The sequence below is a fragment of the Verticillium nonalfalfae genome (genome assembly GCF_003724135.2).
Source record: "Verticillium nonalfalfae strain VnAa140/NRRL 66861 chromosome Unknown scaffold_261, whole genome shotgun sequence".
NCBI classification, from domain to species: domain Eukaryota; kingdom Fungi; phylum Ascomycota; class Sordariomycetes; order Glomerellales; family Plectosphaerellaceae; genus Verticillium; species Verticillium nonalfalfae.
In genome coordinates, this window is record NW_021167486.1 from 1 (window position 1) to 14,700 (window position 14,700).

The 14,700-nt window shown below is 57.1% G+C and overlaps 2 protein-coding genes across 2 annotated transcripts; both read right to left on the bottom strand.

Moving 5' to 3' along the window:
• Positions 1-2,452: 2,452 nt before the first annotated feature.
• D7B24_004643 (uncharacterized protein) lies at positions 2,453-11,419 on the bottom strand (the record flags this gene model as incomplete). The annotated part of the gene is made up of 1 exon (XM_028638810.1): positions 2,453-11,419. One exon carries the CDS (start codon positions 11,417-11,419, stop codon positions 2,453-2,455), a length of 8,967 nt encoding a protein of 2,988 aa, XP_028490188.1.
• Positions 11,420-13,049: 1,630 nt separating this feature from the next.
• Positions 13,050-13,882, bottom strand: D7B24_004644 (uncharacterized protein; the record flags this gene model as incomplete). Its single annotated transcript, XM_028638811.1, has 4 exons — positions 13,050-13,363; positions 13,425-13,541; positions 13,594-13,707; positions 13,771-13,882. 4 exons carry the CDS (start codon positions 13,880-13,882, stop codon positions 13,050-13,052), a joined length of 657 nt encoding a protein of 218 aa, XP_028490189.1.
• Positions 13,883-14,700: the final 818 nt, after the last annotated feature.

Sequence of the window (14,700 nt, forward strand, 5' to 3'; positions counted from 1 at the left end):
GGGGGAGACGGCGGGCCCGAGAGGGCAAGCAAGTTGAGTCACTCACTCGCTCTGCTCGCTCCGCCAACCAACCTGTTCTGATCTGGCCAAGCTCCGTGTTCGTCGGCCGCTGCTGGGCGTAGCAAGCAAGCAAGCAGCAAAACAGCACGATCCAGGAACCCTCCCCCCCCATCGAGAAAGTGTGCACCAATGGCAGGGACGGACCAAGACGTCCGGCCGTCTGGGACACGGACACAAGGAACACACGATGGTACGGGCGCCATCTCATTCGGTCCGGATTGTGTGGTGTCCACGTTCACATGTCTGGAGCAGGCAGGGAGAGACAGACCAAGTGCGTGGGGAGGGAGGCTTGGGAGGGGAGGGGCCGGCGGCGGCGGGAGCCCGCTGTCCGTCCGGCAGTAGGGGGCGATGGGAAAATTTTGGCCACTCTGTCTTTACCCTATTTGGTGCGAACGGGGAAAGACAAGGGAAGGGTTAGGGTACGTGCGGCACTGTGTGTGTTGAGTGGGCACAGAGCAAGTGCGAACAGGGATTGGAGGGCAGGAGATCGTCAGGGACCTACTGACCTGAGGTTTCTCCCTGCTGTACCTTCCTTCTTCTCTCTGGGGAGACAAGGCACGGGGAAGAATGCATGAGCAGGGCCAGGGCCAGGGCCAGGGCAGGGCAGGGCAGGAATGATGAGACGAGGACATATGAAGGACACGACAAAGAAGGAGAGGAGCGGAACGAGGGGCGGAGGGGTTGCGTCTCCCTCCTGCCTCATGCAGCGATGCCCAACATTTTTCTTTCCCTTGAGGGGCACCGTCAAGGACCACGTTTCGCGCTTCACTTCAGGGCTTCACGGCCTCCGCTCGCCAGAGAGGACACGGTCGGTGGGGGGGTATGGGTAGGGGCTCCCAGGGGAGGCTGGAAGAAACAGATTGCTGAGCCAGGGGGGGAAGAGGAGGATCGAACGTGGAACATTCGACGCAGGCTTCTGGCGCCGGGTAACAGAGGGCTCGCTCTGCGCCCTCACCCGCTTGACAGCAGCCATGGGAGAGTGTACTTGTTCAGCGGGCTACGGCAGCGCCCAGATAGGCAGGTAGGGCTGGTCCGGCTGTGAAATTGCGGTGCCCTGTTTCACGATCCGTGCTGCATGGTCCCAGAGTTTTGCGTTGTCTTGTTCGGGGTTTTCGATCGTGTCTTCTTCTTCTTCTTTTTTCTTCTTCTTTTTTTCTGGGTCAACTATCCACTTTGCCCCCCCACCACCCTCTTCTTCCCTCTGCCGTGTGCCGTGAGCCGGTCGCCTTTTCTCTTTGCGTACCGTTGGCAGAATCACATGCCTTTTCGAGCGACACGAGCCGCGCGATGTGGCGGCCGGGATGACATACGAGATAACGCATGGTGAAGTCGGTGGCTGCGGGGGAGGGGGCAAGAAAGAAGCGCAGATCGAAGCTTTCCGTTTTTTTTTTTTTCTCTCTCGTGCTTCCATTCTTGGACACACGAAATGTCGGCGATAGGACGCGGCCGGGCGCCGTGGCCTGCCCCAGTCAGTAGTCAGCTGGGGCGATCGGGGATCCGCTCCGTCCGTCTGTCTGGTTCTTCTACGCCACGGCGAGGGATCCGTCTGGCTTCTCCTCGTGCTGCAGCGAGCACTCGTTCGGGCAGGTCTCGAAGGCCTCGGTGTGGTCTCGGGTTTGGGGATTTTCCTAAGGAGACGTCTTCCTTGCCGCCGCCCATGTCCGGCCGGTGAACACGACTCCTGCTGCTCCACACGATGGTGGCGACGACGATGACTACGACGATGGCCACGACGAGTGGATCGTCAGCGTCGGGCCCATCTGGCCTCTACGGACCATCATTGCGGTCTAGAACCTATCCCCCCAGACCTGACCATCCCTAGAAGGAAACAGAGATCCCGCGAGAGACCCTGAGAGAGACCCTGAAAACCAGCACCGCATAGTCTCTGCCGATCACCATCTACCCCGTTCACGCCCATGGACCACGGCGAACTGCGCCTTCGGTGAATGCCCGTGGATCGCCAGACCCTTGCCGTCATCTCCCGGCGCCAGCTCTGCACCCCAGCCTGCCCGCCCGTTTCCGTATTCAGCTTCCCAACAGGGACACATGATCCGGCCCATTGCTCCAACCAGGAATTCGACAAAGTAAACAAAGTATCCATTCGCTGAGTCCAGCTGTTCTATGCAAACACCCTCCCAACGCCCCGGCGCATCACGCCCCTCCGCCTCTCCCGTGCCCAATGGATTCCGATCCACGTATGCGTGCGCGCGCATCTTTCTATGTGTACTGCACTATGCCTCCTCCGATGAGCCCATGCTGTATGCTCCATGGCCCCCGCCGCCCCCCCGCCCCCCTGCCCTCCTTCTCCGTATGTACGCCTCTCCCAATGGCAGACATGGCGGTCCGTCCCCCCGTCCTCCTCCACCCTGTCAGCTTCCTCTGCTGTTTCGCCTCACCCCGTCTTGGTCCGCCCCGGTGCCCAGCTGAGCCGCTTGCCGGTCCTGCCGAACGCCTCGGGCGTCCCGTTGCCGCTGCCGCTGCCCTCGTCCGCGGCCTCCTCCTCCCGCTGGCTGCTGCTGCTCCCCTCTCGCATGCGGTGCGTCAGCGCGTTGAGCTTGTCCCGCAGGAAGCCGCCTCCGCCCGCCGTCCTGCGCCTGTCCAGATCCGACCGACCGCCCGTGCTGACCGTGCTGCCCCGCGTCGCCGGCCTTCGCGCCTGATCGCTGCGGCCCCTGCCCGGCGAGTCGTACGGGGAGAGACTCCCGCTAGTCATCGGCCGCAGCGAGTCGATGCGCACCGGGTCCGACGGGTCCATCGTGTCCTGGGGTGTCGGCGGTGTCATCATGAGGAAGCTCGGCAACGGCAGCCCTCCCGTGCCGTTGTGGCTGTTGGTGCCGTTGCCGCTGCTGCCGCCGCTCGTGTTGCGATACGAGCGCGCCGAAGCGACACTCGAGCTGCGGCTCGCCGATCGCGGTCCCGGGATGCTGCTGTGCGAGCTGCCGTGCAGAGAGCGAGGCGGCGACCGCGAAAAGTCCACCGGCGACGTGCCGTAGATGCTCGACGAGTCGTCACTGTTCATGCTTTCGGCGTAGTGCTGCGACGAGCCCGACGGCGCGATGAGGCTCGAGTTGTTGACCAGCTCCCGCAGCTTGCTCGTCTGCGCCGTGTTCGGCCGCAGCTTGAATTTGTTGCCGATGATGGCACCCGTGTGCGAGATGAGCGCCTTGATGACGGCCTTCTTCAGGGCCAGCGCGAGGTCGAGGTTCGACCACGTCTTGTTGCGCCACTCAATCGCCGGCATGCGGAACACAAAGTCGTGCACGTCCTCAAAGTTGCGGCTGTCTTTGCCCTTGTAGCTGAGGCAGAGCACCACCGAGGGCATCTTGATGAACGCAAACGTCATGTAGCTGCTGGCGCGCGTCATCATCTTGGTGAGGTCGTCCGACTGCTTCTCGTCCTTGTCGTCCTTGTCACCACGGAGCAGGCCGAACCGTGACTTCTTCTCCGTTGCGCCTCCGATGCCGCCCTCTCTAAACGACGTCCCTGTAGACGAGCGCCCGATGTTGCCAGGCCGCGGCGCGTTCGATGATCGCAGCGAGTCGTACGATGCTTTCTTGTTGATTGTCTTGCCCGTGCCCATGGAGCGGAACAGTCGAAAAGAGTGGCCCTCGGTACCGTTGTGGACTGACAAGGCCTTCTTGGAAGATCCTGCCGTCTTGGCCGGCGCGTCAGACGTCAGTGTTGGGTGTAGGCGCAGCTCGAGCGAGCCGGGCCTCGTGTTGAAGTTGTCCTTGTCCGACGGCGTCAGTCGACTTGTTGTCGAGTTTGACAGGGACTCCTCGTCGCCGCTCTCGTCCTGCATGTAGTTGTGTTTGACCATGAACGGCGAGTCGTTTCTGCCGCCAGGCGTCTTGTCGCCGTCCATGCCGGGGAAAATGTATTCGAATAGCCGCTTGCCGAGCTCTCGTTCGAGCTGAATCTTGAGCGGGAACAGGTTGACCTCAAAATGATCCATGACGGGGATGCCGGCAATCGAATCTAGCATGTTCCAATACACCCGCACCATCTCGTCGTTCTTGATGTCATTCATCGACGTGCGTTCGCCGTCGACGTAGGGCGCGATCATCTCCGGGTAGATGGCGTCGGGGAGCAGGTTGAGGCCCGCCACCTTGCCCACACGGATGAGGTTAATGTGTGAGCCGTCTGAGTGGTCCGTCCGGTCATACTCCACGTCCTTCAGCTGCAGCTCCACGAGCGGCTCGTTGGTGTCGCGCAGCATCTGCCACACAATGTCTCTGGCTGTGATGCTCCAGCGAAGCAGTGCGTTGCTCTGTGCCGTCGTGTCAAACTTTCTCTGCGATGTCGTAATGGCCTTCATCATGAAGAACAGCTCATCCTCACAAGCGGCCAGATCCCGCTCCAGGAGCAATCTGTCCTCCCAGCCCTGCTGATCCAGGTACTTGGAGTAGATCTGGAAGTGCGACTTGATATCCTCGAGTTGCCTGATGCGCTCTTGCAGCTTCTGTACCGTCTCAGGCGTGCCGCTGAGGTCGCTGAAATCGGACGCCAGCATGATCTTCTCGAGCCTCTCGCTCCGTGTCTTTTCCAGGGGCTCGCTGTACATTAACAGATCCAACACAATGACGTACAAGGCGTAGTATTGCGACGAGTTGCAGAGCGCCCTGGCCTGTGGGAACTCGACCCACAGGTTGTCGACGCGGCTCTCGGTGCTGGGTTGCGAGGAAGGGTTTGAACCTTCGGCTGTGTTGACCTCGTCGTTGTACTTCAAACGCAGCGTGTTGTACTTGTCGTATCGCAGCATGGCCGAAGTCTTCTGCACAGCGCGCTTGAAGCCGAATGGGTCGGTCTGGAAATCAAACATGACCTCCATCGGCACCCATGGCGGCCAGGAAGTCGATACTGGTGTGCCGTACTGGCTGCCAGCATACATGGATACGAGATGGGTCGAGAACCACTTCTGGTGGGTGACGAAGAACTGTGTGCTGTCCATGGAGACCAGAATACGCCGTTGCACTAGGCCGCTGACCGCGTCAGACAGCCTCTCCTTGTCCATGATTTCGACAACCTTGAGTTCCATGCCCTTGGCCGTCAGCAGCACAACATTCTTCTTGTTCTTGTCACTCTGCAGCTGAATTTGAGGCGCAATGACCCGGACATGGTAGTTGCTCTGGGCCCGGAAGTCGTCAGAGATGCCTCCCGTCAAATCTTCCATGGCAACATTTGTGCTCGTGTCGGTGGCGTCGGCCTGATCAGCATTCACAAACTTGCGTCCGTCTTGGAGAATACGCTTGATACGCTCCTCGATGTCTTCTTGCGTCTCGCGATCCATGAAGCTAGGATCTGTCGAGTTGTCATCCGTGGCAGCCTTGCCGTTGGTAGTCTTGGTGCCGAATTTGGCCTTGTACTGCTCCTCAACAATGTCGATGATGAACTTGACGGCCGGGCGCGAGAGATAGTAGATGAAGCCTCGTCGCTGGCTCACCTGGTGTGTGTAGCGGAGAACGATGTTCCGGAGTAAATTGTTCCACTTGAAGTGCAGGTTGTGAATGACGAAGCGGTTTTGTGCGTCGCTCTCGAACTCAGCCCCTGACGGGATCTTCATGGACTCGCGGTCGACCTCAATTGATGCTTCAGAAGCAGCATCGCCTTTGAACTTGGGCATCTTGCCATGCGTTGGGGACTTGCTGGTCAGTTGTTGCACCATGTTTTCGAGGAATACCTTCTTGTCCCTAAGCACGCTACTGTGCCTTCGGAGTGCCTCAAAATCCGCCGCGTAAATCGGGTTGTTGCCATCATCGCGTACCATCTTCAGCTCGGCTTCACCGAGAGTGCGTCCATGGCCCTCAATTTGCACTTCCAACTGATCGAGGCGTTCCTGGATGAGATGCGCCTGCACACGCCGCGGGTCATCGTCGCGACTCATGATGCAGAAGTGGGTCGGCTCGTCGCCGAAAGGACTCGTTCGATCAGGATCGCCTGCGATGGAGCCACCGATATCTGTTTGTCGGAAATAAGTCAGCCGAGGCGCGAAGGCCAGAGGCAGAATCTTTGTGTCGGGATTTGGCTCTGTAGGCAAGATCCAGTCGAGTTCCACAAAGTCGTCCATGTCGATCCAAGTCAGGTCGTTGTCGGGGATCGTGAAGCGTGACACATCCGCGGTCTCGACTTGGTCGATCGAGAGGTTCGCCAATGTTCCCTTCTTGATGGCCTCCGTCGTGGTGCCACGTATGCTAGCCGAGACGGCACGAACGTCTGCGTTGGCCAGGTCGAGCTGTGCGGCGTGGATTTTGATGCCACTCGTTCTGCTCTGCGTCTTGCGGCCGTGATCCCTCGTGTTGAACTCTTCTCGCCGCTGGTGTAAATCGAGCATGAAGCTATCGAAGCGTACCTTCAGGCCAGTTGCAGATACCGCGCTTTCGGAGTAGTCTTCCACATCCTTATGCTTGTAGATATGACTGAGAAATAGGGGCGCCAGCAGGAGATTGTACTTGATGGTCGCGAGGTGCTTGCCAAATTTCTTGCTTGTCCTCTCACGACCCGGCCAGAGCGGTCCTTGGCGAATCGGCAGCGACATGGGACCCCCAAAGAGCGACCACCAGGCGAAAAAGTGTGTGAAGAAGCGAGGGGTACAGTGCACGGCATTGTAACTGCGTGACGGTGCAGGATTGGTCGCCAACCAATCCCTGTCGCCCGGTGCTCGAACAGCAATGGAGAGATGAATATGGCTGCTCCTGAAGCCGCGGAAGGCATCGTAGGGAAGGCCATCTTCTCCCTGCGCGTGCTGAGGCGCTCGCAGTACCACGTCGTAGTGCGGCTTGAAGTCAAAACTCCGCTTGCCTTCTTGGATGGCTTGCTCGAACACCAGTCCAGTCATCCACTGCACCTTGCCGGATAACTTCATAACCACCTTTTTGAAGGTGATGCCGTTCTTGTAGCTGTCATCAATCAGGTTGCTGTCCTCGTCTCCTGTACGGCGATTAGACTCTCTGACTTGGTGGCTGTAGTCAGGAATGGCCAAGACGTATTCTCCAGAGTCGACCGTCATGAATCGTTTGGGGTCGTCATCAGCATTGACGTTCCATCGAATGTTGTTGCGCCAACACATGATGAAACCTGCACCGTTGCCTGTGACACAGTACGGATCGCGCGTTCCCTTGAGAGCGAGATGCAAGTCTCCGTCGCCTCTCCAAGCAATGTGTATCCTGGAATGAAAGTTGAGTCGAATTTTATCCCAGAAACCAACTCGTTCTGACGGGTCCACCTGCGGCTTGGTGAAGGACTCAATGACCATCATCATGTCTTGAATTGCCGGCTGATAGCAAGGCCCTCCCCAAGTAATTCTCGTCGGCAGCGACGTGTTAATATCGATTCGCATGTCTGAGAACGACTTGATGGGTCCGATCGTACGACGGACGTCAATGGCAAAGCCACCTTCCTGGCCGACATCTGACTCTAGCGTTCGCGGAGGAATAATATTGACCTTAATGTGGCGCGTCGATTTCTTGCCGCGATACTCTTCCGCAATGACAAAGTTCGTCCTGAGCGACATGGCAGACTGTCTTGCTGGTTGGCCAGGCTTGAGGCCCGGGATGTGGATCAAGGGTAACGGGTAATCACGAAGAGTGACTCTGGCCTCGCCGATATCTATGCTCACGTGCATGGGGACCAACAGGCCATACTTCATGTCCTTCGGCATGCCTTTGCCTACCGAGTGAATGAAATCAGGTAGATCCTTCATCGGAAACGTAGGCTTGTCGATGAGGAGGTGCAGGTCGGTGATGATGGCAGCCATGAGTGCAGGGCGCTGGGGCACCTCAAGAATTCTCTCGGCTTCTTCCAAGTCGTCAGGAAGATGATCGGGGCCCCAGAAGAGGCCGCGCAGTTCACGCATGCTGTTCTTACCCTGTGCGTAGTGGCGATCGATGCGCTTCTTCCAACTCGTGGCGTTGTAGGCGTCGAGCTTCTGGCGAGCCTCCTGCTCAGCAATCTTACTGCGACCTGTGATGCCAAGCGAGCCACCCTCGGGGTCGTATCTCGGCTTTCTGCCCCTGTCGGGTTCGTCACTCGCACGGCGTCGACCGTCAACGCTTCGGCTCCTGGGCTCAGAAGCGCCGTTCTTGCCACGCCCTTTATGAAACAGAGAGCGAGCGCGGTGTTTGTTGTGCGAGTCTCTGCGCGACTCTTCCTCGCGGATTTTCTTCCGCTTGAGCTCGAAGGCCTCCTCCCGGGCGAGCCTTTGCATCTGCTCTACACGACCTGCACGGTAGATCATACCGAGATTCCATTCGAAGGCACCGTCCTCAAGCTCGAATAAGAAGGTCTTGGTCCGAATTGAGACTTTGGGGACGTTTTTGGGAGCCTCAGGCTGCTTGTCGAGGATGTACTCGTTCGTACCTGTCTTGAAGCGGTGGTGTAGTTGGAGCACTGACTTGTACACATTGGTGATGTTGTCAGAGATCTTGCTGACAATCACTTCATGTGGAACAGCGAAACGAGTCGCGTCTGCAGCAATATCGAACATTCGTTCCTCTTGAAAAGCACCCGATGATGTTTTGCGCCTCGATATCCGGTGATCGATCCGACCTCCTTTGATGCACAGCAGCCTGGCCCAGACGCCGCGAATGCGCGGTAGCTGGACACACAAACGAATCTGATTATAAATTAAGAACGGTGCAGACCACCTGTGGCGGCCAGCCTCGACTCCGTAAATCTGAAGCAACAGCCTCGGGTCGTGGGGCATATCTGCCTTCACCTGAATCATGGCTGCCTTGAAGTCGACTGTAACGAGCTCTTGCGTGATGGTCGACATGTCGCTAAAGTCCATTGGCATCTCGGGAGAACCGGGCGGAACTAGAAGGTCACCAGAGAGACTGGCTCTGGAGCCTGGCGGTGATCTCAAGGGAGTTGTGTCCGATCTCGTCTTTACAAATGCTTTGCGCAGAACCATTCCAGCCACGGCAACCGAATAATGACGGTACAGAGAGTATTGCAGCAGAATCGTGCGAACACTCGCATGAATGTGGAAAATGGGGCCTTGCTGGTCGCTTGACGTTGAAAAGGCAACCTCAAACCGAGGCATGTTGACAAATGGCTCAGCTTCGACGCGATCCGCGGCCTCCACAATGTATGCCTCAAGGCCTCGAACGTGCAAGGCGACACGCCTTCCATCGCCCGCATTTTGCTGTTTCTTGCGTGGTGAAAGGGGCGCCTTCAGGAGATCTGCATCAGGCGCAACGGTACGGCTATTAGCTCGCCGACGAGAAGGACGCCGCTGCAGCCCGTCCAGTCGTTGTGCTCTATACTCAGACGTGAACGAGTCTAGTTGAAGCGACACACCGCGGGTGTCTTCTGATATTTCCTCATCAATACCGGCGACTTCGAGGCTCACGTCGGTAGCCTGCATCTGGAACTGCAACAGCCAGTCTGGCATGCCGCGGAGAAAGTTCTGATTTCGAAGCGTTTTGGAGACGACGCGCTTCTTCGGCTCAACATTGAGTCGGAGTTGTCGGAAGATTTGCCTGAGACCGTCGGTAATTTCAGGACGCACCATCTTGATAGCAAAAGTGTCAATGCTGCCTGAAGCCACAACGTGGACATCTGGCGCGGCACTGAGCTGTACCTTTAGATCAAAGCTCTCCGTATCAACAAGGTTGAAGCGCTCTCCGTTGGAGGTTTGATAGTACAGATGATGAGATTGTAGTCGCATGGAGGACGCAAGGGAATAATGAAGCTCTTGTAAAGCTGAGTGCGAGGATTCCATGTCCATGGATATGGACGAGATGTGGGAGATGATGAGGTCAAAGTCGTCGTCTGCGGCAGCCTTGTCCACAGGTGGTAGCGCTATCCTGACGACCGGCTCATGCATCGTGAACTTGATGTTCGCCTTTGGCAGGAGCCTCGAAATCAGCACATGACCTGGCTGCTGCCCCATCCTATGGGTCTTGGGCCTCTTTGGTCTTTGAGGCTGAAGAATGGCAATCAACAGCGGCAAATGTCGAGGGTCGATGTCGACAGATGGTGATGTGATGACGGAGTTTGCGAAAAGAATATTCGCGTTTTTGTCTTGCGCCGTGTCATCCCGAGCCAGCTCGACCGTTTTGGATGGCAAGGTCGTTTTGACTGTCGTTGTCGTCATGGGAATGTAAATCAGGCGTTCCGGCTTTCCATGGCCATCATCGAGTCCAATTGATATGGACAGAGCCGCCGCCAGGGCTTCATGTGCAATATCCTTGGATGGAAAGTACATTCTGTGGGCTGGTGATTTCGGATCCAGGCGATGAAGATCTACACCGACCTCCTTCATGGAAGCGTTGAGCAAAACTGGCGCAGCATTTGGCTTGACAGTGTCGACCTTTTTTGTCAATCCAACAAAACTAACGGCGAACTGAACCTCCTTGACGCCTCTGAGAATCGAGCTGACAAATTCCTTCGAGTCGGACACCGTCTGCATGATATCTTCCTCTGTGAGACCCGGGTCGGTGGATTCGCGCTCGGCCTTCCCAGCAAAGAGGTCAGGCGACTCGTTCAGACCAAATGAAGGCGATCTCTGGGTTCTGCAGCGCTTGAAACGCTGGACGCAGAGGTGAACGTCGTCGTAGGGGATGTGAATGCGGTTCAGCTTGAGGGCAATCGAGGCGTCTCTCAGGCCGTCCAGAGCCTCGTACAGGAAGCCGTGAATGTTGAGCGTAGCGTAGTCTAGGATCTCGAGCGACTCGTTCCCCTCCGCTGTAAAGAGTACGCTCCTGAGAGTCATGATCCATTCAGCCTGCCGTTGCTTCTTTTGCCGGTCGGTCCTGAACTGGAAGAAGAATCGGGCGCGGTCCACCATCTTCCTGCGAGTATCCACGGCGATGGTGATGCTTCCGCATTGGATATTGCCCACATCCACAATATTCATCGTCGAATTGGTGGCCACGACGTCTACCATGCGCAGCCATTTCACCTGACGATGGATGCGCTTGACGCGGTCCTTCAATTTCATCAAGTGTTTCCACGTCTGGCTCCTCGTGCTCGACGCACCGTTCCGTCGTAGCTTGGGAAGGTTGAGCAGAGGCTTCGACGAAGAGTCGTCCGATTGAGCGTCGGTCTCGTCAGCTGAGCTCTCCTCGGCCCGTTTTCCCTCGAGTTCTCTGACATCAATGGTCACAGACAGCTCGCTGATGACGATGCTCAGCCATGTTGGTTGGGAAAATGTAGGTCGGTGGATGGTCAGGCCCAGACCTCGGATCTCGACCTTGAAGCCATCCTTAAAGGTGTAGGCGAGTCGTCGGAGGGAGAAGTAGCCGACTCGCTGTATCGAGACACCGGTGATGATTCGAATGACGGCGAAGAGAATGAAAGAGGACAGATAGAGAAGAACGACGACGCCAAAGATGAAGGTCGGATTAAGGAGCGCCATGTCGGCCGGCAGCAGAGGCCGAGGAGGGTCCTGGCCTAGGGCGTGAGCCAGTTGTTGTTCGAGGGGAGATCGTAGGGCTGAGTCGGTAGGCGTAGGTTTGTGAGGTCACGAAAGTACCACGTCCGACGTATTATGTTGGCCTCTGGACCGCATCGTGTACCATGTTCGAAGGTCTAGGTCGGCTGTACTCGATATCGATGAGGTTCGTCGTTATGGGGTTGTGAGCTTTGGGTGGAAGCTTGTAGTGGCGTCGCAAAAGGCACGGTGAGCAAGGTGGGATCTAATCATCTGGGGTTAGTTAGCTGGCGGCCAAGGAGCGAGGATCAGGGCAGACGCATGTCTACGCATGCGCGCAGATAAAATGCGCTAGGAGGGATAGGGCGGCATGCGTAGCCGAGGAGAGAGCGAACGCACCAAAGAATTGCGACGGCAGCACGGGATGATGGAATGGACAAGAACGGCTGCGATAGCAAAGTATACAGAGAAATGAAATTCGGGATACGCGGATGGTAGATGGCGTACGCGCGATCAGAGGTACGCTGGGACTCAACAGGGAGATGAAGATCTGGATTGACATTGGCCTGGCCCATCGACTGGCACCAACACTGGCCTCATTGGCTGCAAGCTTGACAGTGACAATAGCGGGGCACGTGGGTGGGATGGGACGTACCACGCGCGGGGAGGACCCCAAGTGCCCCAAGCTTCATCACCCCCCCCCCCCCCCCCCTCCTCGCCCCTCTGGAAGTCCCAAACAACATAGCATGGCTGAAGCTCAGAGTCATGTCATTGGGGTTTAGGTTTCACCAGGGAGCGCCATTCGAGACCTTACTTTATCGGCCGAGTCACTGTGGCTCAGAAGCTGTGAAATTTGGCTGCCATGGGAAGAGCATTTTCCGCGATGAGCAAGTGAGTGTGCATGCCCCTTGGAAACAAAAGGGCACAGAAGTCACTCGTGCAGTGGACTCCCTGCACGTCGCGCACTCAGTCACGCACTGCATCTCAACGTCGTCGGTCAGGTTACATCTGCAGATAGTGTTGATCCATCGTTGAGCTGACGCTTTGTTCCAGAAGACGATCGACGGGCGATCTCACGAGGATTGTAAGCAGTTGGCGGTCCGGACATGAAGCCCAACGCGCGCTCCCTCGGACCACTTTCTCACAACAGGACCCCCACGTCCGGATTGATGCTTCACAATCGCACGGTAGGCCTGATTCAAGTCCGATTGACAACCCGCATGTATCTACCTCATTCGGAAACCATGGTGGCCATAAGCACACGATGCTCGTCAACGCACACCCATCCGCCTCAGAGCTATGCGTATCGATCCCCTCTGAACCCTTAAATTAAATGTCGTTCCGTTGCTTCTTTTGATCCTGTCGATCGTGCTCTTTGCAAAATTGCGATGTCATTCGCTCATTGAAGCACAGGTATGGTACAGATGGTGTGATATACAGTACAGCGAAATTGTCTGGCCTGCTGCGGCCAATCATCCTGATCGCGCCCGATGGCAGATTGCCCGCCAGCTCAGGCCCGTCTTTCTCTCTGCCTCTCCTACTGTGGGTGATGGGGTTGAGACCAATCCATTGAACAGCACCCCATATTGAGAGTGCAATCCCCCCCTGGATTCCTTCAGGCGGCTTTCGGGCTCGCATCGTCAACTGGTGGCGGCAATGGTTCGTTCCCTGCCTCTTGATGGGAGGCCCGGAGCTCAGCAATCTTGTCATCAATGAGGGCGATTTCCGTGTCAATGCGAAGAACTTTCTCGTCCATGAGGTGTCGATACTCATCGTCGGTGAGCTTCTTGAGAGGACTCCATTTTGACTGTAGAATACTCTTGCTGTTGGGGTTGACGGGAGCGTTCACAACGCTGTTGGTAAAAAGCTGACCTATGCCGCCGGCGAGTGAAAATATGATGAAGCCAGGCAAAATATTCCTTGGACCGCCTAAGACGCCACATCAGCACGTATGTCTTGGCCGCACCATGTGCCGGGTTGCACTACTTACGGATGAGACCGCCAACGGCACCGGCGGTGCCGCCAGCCAGTGCACTCGCTTTTGTCCTGTCAGTCTTGTTGATGACTGCTTCACCTCCCCATGCCTTGATAGCGACTGTCCTGGACACTGATTGGGGTCAGCAAGGCTTGCCCATGAAGGCAGGTGATGTCCGACATACACCAAAAGGTTGATCCAAGGGTGAACCATTGTATGCCGGACGCGATGCCAAACAACGCCGGTGAGGCATCGCGTATGATGCCCGCCGTGATGCCAGTGAATACACCAGCCGCACCTTTGCACAGAGTCAGTATTGTTCGAGCTCGAAACTTTGGTCGGGCGAATGCATAGGGGGTACCTGTCAATCCGCCAACTTTGATGGATGGCACAACGACATCGATCAGTTCTGGAGGCAGCAGACCTCGTCGAGCCTTGGCCCGGGTCTGCGACGTGCTGTCATTCTCGGCCATGCTGCAGCAAGTGTGGGAGTCGAGGCAGCGATGATGCCTCCTCACTGAGCTGTCATGGCTCGCTCAACGGGCATGCAGTCGGTACTAGTTCGAGGTACCTGAGGTAGGTGAGCCTGCAGTGTGCATTCGTCAAAGGCGAGGGCGGTACTGCACTGGCTTGGCGTGGTCCAACCATGGAGCAAATCACGGGTTTTCCCGGCGACCGAGCCGTGGGGCCCGCGCGTTGGAGGAAGGCGGACCTCGAGCGACGCTAATCCCGACAAGGCTAGCTCTGCCCACCTTTGAATTTTGAATCCCTCACACAGCCTGGATCGCCCTCTGGCTGGGAAAAGTTTCCTTCGCCTTTGCCTTTGCCTTTGCCTTTCGCTTCCTGAGGACCAGACCCAGACCCAGCGCCTACAACCTCCTTCCTGGGCCTGCCAACCTCGCACCACGACTTTGATATCGTCACCAACGCGACTTTTCCGGCGACTCGAGCACCCCCTCCTCCCCCTGCCGCCGCCGAATCTCCCGACTTTAGTCACCTCCAACGGACGTCAAATCCCTCGGTCGTCCTGTCAGCGCCTGCCTAACGCGCATCGATCCATCTCGTTGCGCGTCGCCCTCCAACCGCAATCATGGGTGCGTTTTTACCCCCCTCTTCCTCGTCATCATCAACCTCGATGCCACGACAGTCTTGGCTTGCAATCGCTACCCTCGCCCAATATGTTGCTGACACTAACCTTCGAATAGCTCCTAAGAAGAAGGAAGCCCAGAAGATGTCGCTTGGCGACTTCCTCCACGATGAAAGTCAGTTGCATCCAGCGATTGTGGTCTCA